This window comes from Myotis myotis, unplaced genomic scaffold (assembly GCF_014108235.1).
Source record: "Myotis myotis isolate mMyoMyo1 unplaced genomic scaffold, mMyoMyo1.p scaffold_m19_p_15, whole genome shotgun sequence".
Lineage (NCBI taxonomy): Eukaryota > Metazoa > Chordata > Mammalia > Chiroptera > Vespertilionidae > Myotis > Myotis myotis.
This window is the reverse complement of record NW_023416319.1, coordinates 4676903-4689483: the sequence shown is the minus strand read 5'-3', so window position 1 is coordinate 4689483 and position 12581 is coordinate 4676903. Positions and strand designations below refer to the sequence as shown.

The 12581-nt window shown below is 37.1% G+C and overlaps 1 protein-coding gene across 7 annotated transcripts in view; it reads left to right on the top strand.

Annotated features, from left to right (window-relative positions):
- INPP5F (inositol polyphosphate-5-phosphatase F) overlaps nt 1-12581 on the top strand; it is an 85521-nt gene that overhangs the window by 38703 nt on the left and 34237 nt on the right. For all 7 annotated transcript variants that reach the window (XM_036335773.1, XM_036335769.1, XM_036335771.1 and 4 more), the window contains 6 exons: nt 1383-1507; nt 2259-2336; nt 3244-3364; nt 4337-4465; nt 9695-9812; nt 12052-12250. In XM_036335773.1, the coding sequence (XP_036191666.1) occupies nt 1383-1507; nt 2259-2336; nt 3244-3364; nt 4337-4465; nt 9695-9812; nt 12052-12250 (770 nt within the window). The remainder of the gene's footprint in view (nt 1-1382; nt 1508-2258; nt 2337-3243; nt 3365-4336; nt 4466-9694; nt 9813-12051; nt 12251-12581) is intronic.

Genomic DNA, 12581 nt, shown 5'->3' with positions numbered 1-12581 from the left:
GTGGTAGGGGTCCAGGGGAGAGTTACTGAAGAACACAAAAGGAAATCTGAATAAATGGAGAGAAAATACAATAATCTTAGAAGGAAAGACTCAATATTCAACAGATTTCTGTTCTTCCAAAATTAATATATAAATTTTGTGCAATCCCAAAGAAAGTCCCAGCAGGGAAATGATTGAAAAAAAACTATAAAGTTTGATGATAAGAGATGAAGTCAGGAATGTGGGAAATGAGAACTCTCACATATTGTTAGGGCAGTGGTTCTCAACCTTCCTAATGCCGCGACCCCTTAATACAGTTCCTCATATTGTGGTGACCCCCAATTTCATTGTTACAAAGTGAACATAATTAAAGCATAGTGATTCATCACAAAAACAATATGTAATTATATATGTGTTTTCCGATGGTCTTAGGCAACCCCTGTGAAAGGGTCGTTCGACCCTCAAAGGGGTCGCGACCCACAGGTTGAGAACCGCTGTGTTGGAGCATAAGTTGGTACAGCCATTTTGAATGGTATTATTCAAAATAAAATATGCTCTACTGTTAACCCAGTAATTTTGCTTTCTGATATCTATCTTACATACCATATACAAAAATCAGTTCTAGGTGGATATGGATTTAAATATGTAAAGTTAACAAAACTTTTTAGAGGAAAATATAGAACATCTTTTGACCTTGGGTCTTAAACTGGACTTAAAAAGCACTAACCATAATTTTTAAATGGGTAAAATTGACCTTACTAATTTGTAAATTTTTATTAGAATTTTATTTCTTGAAACTTTATCATAAGTATAAATACGATTATAAATGTTATAAATATATTATTTTTTTTAGAGAAAGAAGGGTGGGGGTAGCTTCGATAAGAAAGAATCATTGATCTGCTGCCACCAGCTCAGTGGTTGAGTGTAGACCTATGAACCAGGAGGTCACAGTTTGGTTCCCAGTCAGAGCATATGCCTGGGTTGTGGGCTCAATCCCCAGTGGGGATTGAGCAGGAGGCAGCCGATCAATAATTGATGTTTTCTATCTTTCTCTCCCTCTCCCATCCTCTCTGAAATCAATAAAAAAAAATTTTTTTAAAGTATTCTAAATATTTTCAAGATTTGCTATTTTAAAGGACCTTGTTTTCATTGTCTATTCTAGTTGGTTATTACAAATGTATAATGTATATAAAAACTGTTAATGCCATTGATGTAAGCAGTTATCATAAACCTAAATGTAACAAATGAAAATCCTAATCTTTTCCCTAATTTGTAGGAAAAAGATTGATGCTTGAGTGGATTTCTAAGCATAGCTGGAAAATATTTCTAAAACATAATTCCAAACAAATCCATTCTGATTCTATCATCTGGTTAAGATGAATTTTTTCTCCTTACTCTTACAGGTTATTATTAACTTGGTGGACCAAGCAGGAAGAGAGAAAATTATTGGGGACGCTTACCTCAAGCAGGTGTTGCTCTTTAACAATGCGCACCTCACTTATGTTTCATTTGACTTCCATGAGCACTGGTAAGGTGCTTCCTGAGATGAGTTTTTTTTACCAGTTCCAATGGTTGTGGTACGATGCTGCCCCAAGGACCTAAGTTACTCTTTATTGGGAAGAAAAATATCTTCTCATTGTTGGAAAGGGAAGGAATATTATTTGTTTACTTTGTTTTCATTTTCATATGGATTTTATTTTGGCTAAAAATTTAACTTAATTGTTCCTGAAATATTTATAGTTTTTCTATTCCTAAATAACTTGGAGACTTAGAGTTCATTTTTCCTTTTATTATTCAAGTAAAGAATTTCTGGAGCTTTACCTTTCTGCTTAAGCCTGAGCCTGGCAGAAGTAACAGAAACCCCTTAATAAAAACCATCCTGCCGGCTCATTCTCATACTTTATTAGGAACACTGCTTTCTCTACGGATAAAGGTCACTAGAATTTGCCTGGAAAATCAACAATTAGTGAACCATTTTGATGATAACTTTAACTTGTGTGTATTTTGAAAGCAGGGTTCTTTTATCATGACCCTGGTTCTAACGTGAGCTCAACTATCTAAGTGTTGAAAATTTGGTGGGGAGCTTTAGATATCTTTATTTTTCAGTATATTTTCTTCCACATGACAGATTAGCTTTAAACGTTCATGTAATTGCCTATATAAATTATAATAGTGTAAACCTCATTTATTTAAAGTAATAATTTTCTTTAATTTTTCAGGCTATCTTAAATATCATATTTAAGTTAAAGATTTTCTCTTTGTTTTGGCTTGTATTTTAGCCGAGGAATGAAGTTTGAGAATGTTCAAACACTAACAGATGCTATTTATGACATTATTCTTGACATGAAGTGGTGTTGGTACGTATTTATTTCATAAGAAATCAGTGGAACAAACTCTTGGTCTGTGAAACCATGTGTATTTGTTTAGTAACATTAAGCGTTAAAATAATAGCAGCAAGCTGAGAACGCATTTTTGTTTTTCTAGTTTTGTGTCCCGCTTCCTAGTCTCCTTTTTAAGAGAGGGTTAGGCATTAGGCATTGTAGCCGTGAACCGGGAAGAGGTGTCAAGTGGTTGGGCAAAGGGACGTGAAATGCCCAATGACTATTATTTAATTCATTTAATACTTCATAGTTGAATTTCTTTCTCTTCTTTCTTACCATCCCTAACATGGAAGGAGGGCTTAGAGGTACCTAGTCTCAGTAGTCAGGCATTTAAAATTATCAAGGAAGGATGAAAATTCTCAGATTACAGGAGGGAGAGGCAGGAAGAAAAAATTGGCTTAAAGGACAGAACAGAACTTTCTATTAGATTTTAAGGCCACAGATGGCAAGAGAAGTGAGATGAGCAAGGCATGCTGCATGACTCTGTATTAGGTGGTAAAGTGAATGAGCTAATTTAGATGTATTTCTTCTTGGAGTCAAAGAGGAGGGTCAGGATGGTGTTTTAAAGTGCTTTTTGATTTTAAATGTGCAGAAAAGAGTAACGGGTCCATTTTCCTAGTAGTTGTATGACTTGGGGCAAGTGACTCTTTCTGTACCTCAGTTTTCTTTCCAAAATGAGGATAGTAATGTCTTCCTTGTTGAGTTATTGTGTAAATCAACAGTGTCTGCGTAGGACTCAATAATGCCCGCACTCAGTGCTCTTCCAAGCAAGCTGATAGCCAGTGCCGCTGTTCTCATCGCTGTGCCTGAAAGAATTTGGGTTTTTGAAAAACGCATTTAAGTGTTTCATGTTGTGAAATAATCCCATACTGTTTTTGAAAAGGGTTGATCAAGCTGGGGTAATATGTAAACAAGAAGGGATTTTTCGAGTTAATTGCATGGACTGCCTGGACCGCACCAACGTGGTTCAAGCTGCCATCGCACGAGTGGTCATGGAGCAGCAGGTAACTTGGAATCCGTTGGGTTGTAAATATTCATTTTTAATTTTTTCAAGGGTAAACTAATAACTAAAATCTTTGTTCTTTAGAACATTTATGGCATAAAACTCTTGTTGCATTAAAACCTGAAAAGCACAACCTCCACTAGAAATAACTTGAACCAAATGGTATTTTCTTAAGTACACATTTCAGAATGTGAGGCCCAATATTTAAAAATTTATCGGGTGTCACTGTATGGTCACTTACCTTTTTACCTCATCTCTAAACCCTCTCTCCTGTATTTGGAGCTGGGGGTCTGTACATTTCATTTCTGCTTGGCCGACTGGCTTCGTGTCAGGCTCTGCCAGTAGTGGACACTAAAGGAAGATCATGAGGCTGGAGGAGAAAAAAGGGACTAGCTTCTTCATCTGGTTGTAGTCCTGCCAGCAGTGCCATCACTGGGCTGCTGGTCCCTTTGGCACCACAGAACCAGCCTCTTGCCTTGATGCCCCAGTTGCTGGCAACTGCTTCCTGTGGTCATTATGTCATTACCCAGGTCCCCTTTTAGATCTTTTGGCCCTAACACCTGAGTAATGAATTCAAAGGTGGAAATTCCTAGCATGGTTTCTAGGGTTTTTGTTTTTGTTTTGTTTTTAAATACATTTTTATTGATTTCAGAGAGGAAGGGAGAGGAAGAGAGATAGAAACTTTGATGAGAGAGATACATCGATTGGTTGCCCCCTGTATGAGCTCTGACGTGGGGTTGGAGGGCGGGAGTCGAACCTGCAACCCAGGTATGCGCCCTTGACTGGGAATCAAACCTGTAACCCTCTGGTGCACAGGCTGACACTCTAACCATGCCGGCCAGGGATGAAAACACCATTTCTTTTATTTAAGGGTTCTAAATTGTGTATGAACGTAATTCCTTTTTCTGCAGTATGTTTTATGCTATGGTGTCTTGGTTTATATGTAATTAATCCACCAATGTGTAAATTTTAGCTGAAAAAATTAGGTGTGATGCCCCCAGAGCAGCCACTGCCGGTGAAATGCAATCGGATCTATCAGATAATGTGGGCCAACAATGGTGACTCCATCAGCAGGCAGTACGCTGGCACAGCTGCTCTGAAGGTAAATCCCTGCAGCGAGCATTTGCAGGTCATTCTGTGGGACTCAGAATGTGGTTAAAAACCATCTTTGTTTTTGAGATAAAGGTGTGCGGCTACAGGTGGTGGCTGACTGCTTTCTGGAATGTTTGGCTAAGGCAGGGGTCACACACTCATCTTTTGGCTGGGACTGGGGCTGGGGCTGGGGCTAGGTGGCTCAGGCAGGCACCCATTAGGTGAAAGGGAGAGATGGAGCTGTGTGGCCCTAAGGAAGAGCATATGTTGTCTCAGGAGGGTGCTGTCTTGTTTCCTTATGAGGATGGTGGAGACGCAGTGTTGCTAGGTCTTCTGGTTTTTTCAAGGGAGTCGGCAATCTGGAATTGTGTGAAATACTGGGTTTTTAAAATTTTAAATAGACAAAACAAAACATGTCTGTTGATGGGATTTGGCCCCTAGTATGATCATTTGCCCCCTGAATTTGTATCCCCATCCTGCCTTTTACTAGCTCTGTTACCTTGGGCAAGTCGCTTAATTTCTCTCTCAAGAGGAGAATACACATTCTTAAGAAAGCGCACATGGAACATTTTCCAGGATAGATCATATGTTGGGCCACAAAGTCTCAACAAATTCAAGAAGACAAAAATTATATCAGGGTGTGTTTTTGTTGTTGTTGTTGTTTTTAGTAATAGTGGTATGAAATTAGAAATCATTAACAGGAGGAAAGTTGGAAAATTCACAAATATGAGGATATTAACACTCCTGAACAATCAAAGGATACCACAGAAATACTTAGGATCATGACGCTATACTGAACAATTATATGAGAACAAATTGGACAATTTAGAAGAATAAATTCTTAGAAACCATACAACCTATCAATACTGAATTATGAAGAAACGGAAAATCTGAGCAGACCAGTGAATAAGATTGAATCATTAAGCAAAAACCTCGCAACAAAGCCCAGGGCCAGATGGTTTCACTAGTGAATTCTACCAAACATTTGAAGAATTAATGCCAGTGTTTCTCAAGTTCTTCCAGAACACAGAAAAGGAGGAAACACTCCCAAACTAATTTTATGAGGCTCTGATACCACTACAAGGAAATAAAACTACAGGCCAATATCCCTGATGAATGTGGATGCAAAAATTCTCAAGAAAATACTAACAAACTAAATGTAACAGTATCACACACCATAATAAAGTTGGATTTATCTATCAGGTGGAAGAATCATTCAACATATACAAATCAATAAATGGGACATCCTGGATTAATAGAGTGAAAGATAAATATCATAATCTAATAGATGCAGAAAAAGCATTTGACAAAATTCATTCTTTTATATAAAAACTCTCAACAAATGAGGTATAGAAGGACTGTACCTCAGCATAATAAAGGCAATAATAACAAACCCACAGCTAACAGCATACTCAATGGTGAAAACTTAAAAGCTTTTCCTTTAAAATCAGGAACAAGACTTTGGTGCCCACTGTCACCATTCCTGTTTGTCATAGTACTGGAAGTTCTAGCCAGAGCAGTCATGAAAGGAAAATAGAAAGCATCCAGATTGGAAAGGCAAAAGTGAATTTGTCTTTGTAGATGACATAATGTTATATATGGAAAATCCTAAAAACACTCCATCAGAAAACTGTTAGAACTAATAAATGAGTTCAGTAAAATTGCAGAATACAAAATCAACCTACAAAAATCAGTTGCGCTTCTGTACAATAACAACAAACTGCTAAAAATTAAAATAATCTCTTTTACAATAGCATCACAGACAGTAAAATCCTTAGGAGTAAAATTAACCAAGAAAGTGAAAGATCTGTACACTGAAAACGGTAAGACATTGATGAAAGAAATTGAGAGGACACAAATAAATGGAAAGATAGCCCATGTTCATGGATAAAAAAATTAATATTCTCAAAATGTTTATAATACTACCCAAAGCCATATATAGATTCAGTGCAATCCCTATCAAAGTTCTAGTGGCATTTTTCACAGAAATAGACAAAAGCAATTCTAATGTTTGTATGGAACCATGAGACCCCCAGTAGCCAAAGCATTTCTGAGAAAGAAGAACAAGGCTGGAGGCATAACACTCTCTGATTCCAAACCTTACTACAAAGCTATAGTAATCAAAACAATATGGCACTGACATAAAAATAAACACATAGATCAATGGAATCGAACTGAGAGCCCAGAAGTAAACCCACATATAGTCAACGACAGCTGTTGTATAATTAGTATAGTCTGTTATAAGATGAATAAGTTCTGTAGATTATATTTGACAAGGGTGTCAACAATACATTATGGGGAAAGGGTAATCTCTTCAATAAATGGTGCTGGAAAAATGGAATAGGCATATGCAAGAAAGTTAAATTGGACCCCTGTCTTATAGAAAAATTAACGCAAAATGGATTAAAAACTTAAATGTAAGATCTGAAACTTTATAATTACTCCTATAAGAAAACATAGGGAAAATGCTCCATGACATTGGTCTTGGCAATGATTTTTTGGGTGTGATTCCCAAAACGAGCAAGAAAAGAAAAAGTAAATAAGTAGGAGTAGATTAGACAAAAAAACTTTCTGCACAGTAAGAAAAAAATGTTTTTTAAATCAACAAAATAATAAGACAAGCTATGGAATGGGAGAAGATATTTGCAGACATGTATCTGATAAGAAGTTAATATTCACGATATGTAAGGAATTTATACAACTCAACAGCAAAATATAATTTGAATAAAAAGTGAGTAAAGGACCTAAAGAGACATTTTTCCAAAGAAGATATACAAATGGCCAACAGGTACATACATAGGTGCTCAACATCAGTAATCATCAGGGAAATGCAAATCAAAACAACAATGCAATGTCACTTCCTAGCTGTTAGAGTAGCTGTTATAAACAGGTAAGAGATAAGTGTTGATAAGGATATGGAGAAAACGTAACCCTTATACACTGTTGGTGGGAACGTAAATTGGCCTGGCCATTATGGGAAACAGTATGGAAGTTCCCCAAAAATTAAAAATAGAACTATGATATGATCCGCCAATCCCATTTATGATATAGTAGTATATCTGAAGGAAATGAAATCACTATTTTGAAGAGATATCTGCACTTACATATTCATTGCAGCATTATTAACAATAATGAAAACATGGAAACAATCTAAATGTTCAGTGAGGATGAATGACTAAAGAAAATGTGTGTTTGTGTCATGGAACATTATTCGGACATGAAAAAGAAGGGAATCCTGCCATTTGCGACAGTATGATGAACCCTGAGGGCATTATGATTAAGTGAAATAAGCCAGACAGACAAAGTACTACATGATCTCACTTATGTGCGGAATCTGGAAAAGTCAAACTTCTAGGAATAGTTGAGTGGTGGTTACCAGGACTCGGGGCAAAGAAGATGTTGTTCAAAAGGTACAAATGGAATAAGTTTGGGGGATGTAATGTACAGCATCATAACTGTAGCTAACAATAATGTATAATTGAAATTTGCTAAGGAAGTAGATCTTAAATGTTCTCACCACACTCACAGACACACACACGGAGGAATTATGTGAGGTGATAGATGTGTTAACCTTAACATAATCAGCTCGCTGTATACACACACACATATACCAAGTGATCACATGGTGCACCGTAAAATTTACACATATTACTCATCAATTTTATCTCAATAAAGTTGGGGAGGAGAGGAATATTTTTCTCTTTGATATTAAACTTTTTTGGATTCAGCATTCATGTCTCTCTCTTCTGTAATAGATTCTTATTTAATTACTGTTTCCTGTGAATGACTTAACTAGTTGGCAGTATCTTCTCCAAAATTATCAGTGTTAGGACAAGGTCTGTTTCAGGAATGGCCTTGGATAGAAATAGTGGGGTTGGGATGGAGGAAAAAAGGACTATGCTTTCCTTGCCTTAAAAGTTTAAATCACTATCTCTCTGGGGAGTTGCTCTGATACCTTTGTTGTTAAAAGCAAGAGAAAAAACAATTTAAATCCTCATTGGCTCATTCTACAGGAATTGTAACATATAATGAGAAACCTGCTTTCTCTGTATTTACACACATCCACATAAACAGGTCAAATCTCAAAACTCTGGGAAGCTGTCCACATTTTTCCACATAAGAAATTTGTGATTTTTCAATATATTAAGTTGAGGCTTGGAAGACTTTATTTTTTTTTTTTCCCCCAGCCAGGTTCTGTCTTTATTCTCCTGTTACATCTGTATTTATACCAGTTGATTTTAATCCTATCCATTCTATTCCAAAGGTTAGGGCGTTTGTTATCTCCATTCCAAGGTCACTACTCTATTGTTCTGTTAAGCTACAAGGAAGTAACTGAAGGAGATTATCCTAAATAAAGATTATGTAGCTTAAGCGTGATTGTTCATAGTTAAAGTGATTAACTACCCGCCTGGCACTTAGTTAAGGAGTTTTACTGATTTATTCCCTTCCTTAGTCCTGTTAATCCCTAACTCCAGGGAAAAATCCCCACCTGGGGAAACAACCTTTCTTGGAGAGGTGACCTTGGTTAAAACACATAGTGCTAAGGGGAGCAAACATATTAAGAACAGTATGCCATATACGCCAGGTCCCTTGAAACATACGCTGTGCAGATGTTTCTTCCCTGCAGCGACTGTGTCAAGCAGCAAGGATGGACTGGCTTCCGGCACATAATAAAGGCCATATCTAACAAATCCACACCCAACATTATTCGTACTCAATGGGCAAATTGAAAAGTGTTAAGATCAGGAACAAAATAGGAATGTCTACTTTCATCACTCTTATTCAACATGGTATTGGAAGTTCTAGTCACAGTGATCAGAAGAAATAAAAGCCATCCAGATTTTGGGCGGGGCGGGGGGGGGGAGAAAAATTCAATATTTGCAGATGACATGGATCTATATAGAGAGAACTTTAAAGATTCCATCAATAAACTACTAGAACGTATAAATGAATTGAAAGACTTTTTTGTTTGTTATGTAATAAATTTAGACCTGTAAATTTTCAAAATTTTATAGATTACCAAGAATGGCTTTACCTTAAAGCTCCATCTAGCTGAAGACTCGTTACAAATAGTATGTTTAATTATTTGACATGCTTTGGTCAGAGTCAAATACTAATAGATATTTTAATTCAGCTGCATGACTTGGAATTATAAAAGCCTACAAAATTACAGTCTTATAAGCCCATCTTGACTTCGGGAACATTCTTGTTTAAATTGTCAAAATGTTTTCCTTGATAGGGTGACTTTACAAGGACAGGGGAAAGGAAGTTAGCAGGAGTCATGAAAGACGGTGTTAACTCCGCAAATAGGTATTACCTGAATCGATTTAAGGATGCTTATAGGCAAGCTGTCATAGGTAAGAAACGTAAAAACCTTTTTTTAAAATTTGTTATTCCTTCTGTGACTGTTTTACCGAAACCAACATTATTAACATAGTTCATATGTTTTATAATATACTTATACTTCTGTATTGAGCATCTTACCAAATGAATCAAATTCAAATTTTTAGGAGATTAGAACTTGACAAATTTTTTAGGCTGGAGCAACAAAAGAAACCACTCGTTTCCATATGTATTTGTCAGTTTGCTGTTCATGTAACAGAAAGCATGGTTGAGGCTCCTGAAATATGAAATAAGAGACCCTAAAACCTCTTCAACTAAAAACTCCACATTCTATTTGTTTTTCCGTTACTCAAGGCTGAGAGATGTAACAAGATGATTTTCTTTCTTTCCATGACATCGTATGTTCTTGCTGTGGACAAAAACACCATCCTTTCTTTCCATGGGTGTGATTAAATAGCATATTAAAGAGGATTACATTAAGCCCTAGCTCTTTTGGCTCAGTGAATAGAGCGTCGGCCTGTGAACTGAAGGGTCCTGGGTTTGATTCCTGTCAAGGGCACATGCCCAGGTTTCAGGCTCAATCCCCAGAGGGGGGCATGCAAGAGGCAGTCAGTCAATGATTCTCTCTCATCATTGATGTTTCTATCTCTCTCTTCCTCTCCCTTCCTCTCTGAAATCAATAAAACTATTTTTAAAAAATTTATCCTACCCAATTCAGTCCTTTTTTTTTGAAGAGTAAATGGAGGGTAGATTGCCCAGTGGAATTCATGCGTTGGCATGTTTTAAATTTAATTTTTATTAAAATATTACCTTATAGTATTTAAATAAACATATAATGTTGTGGATTAGAACCAAATGCAACACTTTATCTTATGGTCTCTGAGACTATTTTTTAAATCCTGTTTTTAAACTTGATATTTATCATTCATAAAATAATGGGGCCTAGACACAGGCCAGTTAGTAATTTGAGAAGTCTGGTGTAAAGAAGTTTGGTTCATTTGCCATGGATGGGGGTGTGCTGACTGGAAAACTGGATTTTTAGCACATTATTACAGAAAAGTAAGATATCTTCCTTCTGTTGGTCGATCTGGTAACTCAGTTATGTCCTTGAGGACTCAGGTTTTGTCCCTTTTGCAGTTTGAGACAGAGGCCCATAGCAGGCTGGGCTATTGCTTCCCCCTTATAGTGATAGCAGTGGCAGATCTTTCCCGGAAGCCCCCTCCAGTCTCATTGTCCCAAACAACTATAGGGAATGGGATTATAATGACTTGTTAAAGTTTAAGCCACATGCCACACTAGGAAGAAGTTAGCTAGTCTATTTAGATCTGTTTTAAAAAATGTTTTTCTTGATTTCAGAAAAATATGTTTATATTGATTTCAGAAAAGAAGGGAGAGAGAGGGGGAGAGAGAGAGAGAAACATAATGATGAGAATCATTGATCAGCTGCCTCCTGCACACCTCCCACTGCGGATCCAGCCTGCAACCCAGCCATGTGCCCTGACCTGGAATCAGACCATGACCTCCTGGTTCATGGGTCGACGCTCAACCACTGAGCCACATCAGCTGGGCTTATTTGTCTTTTTATTGAGTTATAGGAATTCTGGATACAAGTCCATTATTAGATAGGTGATTTATAAATATCCTTTCCCATTCTGTGAATTCTCTTTTCACTATCATGTTATTTCCCTTTGAAATACAGAAGTTTTTTATTTTTATTTTTATTTTTATTTTTCAGCAGTTATGGTGGGTAGTTACATCCTAGGCCAGTATCTTTTTTTTTTTTAATTTATTGATTTTTTTCCAAAGAGGAAGGGAGAGGGATAGAGAGTTAGAAACATTGATGAGAGAGAAAATATTGATCAGCTGCCTCCTGCACATCCCATACTGGGGATGTGCCCGCAACCAAGATACATGCCCTTGACCGGAATTGAACCTGGGACCCTTCAGTCTGCAGGCCGACACTCTATCCACTGAGCCAAACCGGTTAGGGCAGAAGTTTTTTATTTTAATGATGTTCCGTTTATCTGTTTTTTCTTTTGTTTGTGATGTTAGTTTCCATTCCCCCCCCCAACACTCCCCACCCCCCCAACACCAAATAAAAAACTAAAAAACCCCATGTCTAATCCAGGTCTCAAAGATTTATTCCTATGTTTTCTTAGAGTTTTATGGTTTAGGTCTTCATTCTCTTTTGTTTTTTGAAAAAATGTATTAGGAAACTAAGATGATGATAGATATTGACACTTTCTACTCTAGATTTGATGCAAGGCATTCCAGTGACAGAAGATCTTTATTCCATATTTAACAAAGAGAAAGAGCATGAAGCTTTGCATAAGGAAAACCAGAGAAGTCACCAGGAACTGATTAGCCAGCTTTTACAAAGTTACATGAAGTTACTGCTGCCTGATAATGAAAAGTTCCACGGGGGCTGGGCCCTCATTGACTGTGATCCCAGGTAATGAGTGATGTCCTGCTAACTAATGTGCTTACATTTCTGATAAGTTTTCTGTAATTAATGCTAGGACTTATCCATAAAGCCGTGGGCATGGATGCATGGCACTTTTCAAGTACAGAGCTGACACTAAAAACTCAGTAATGAGAACTATTTTAATGCAATCCTATATAATAAAAGCCTAATATGCTAAGTGTCCAGTCGACTGGTCGGCCGTTCAACCAATCAAAGTGTAATATGCTAATCGCTCATTATTATGTGCACTGACCACCAGGGGGCAGACAGTCGACCATTCGCTATGATGTGCATTGACCACCAGGGGGTAGATGCTCCG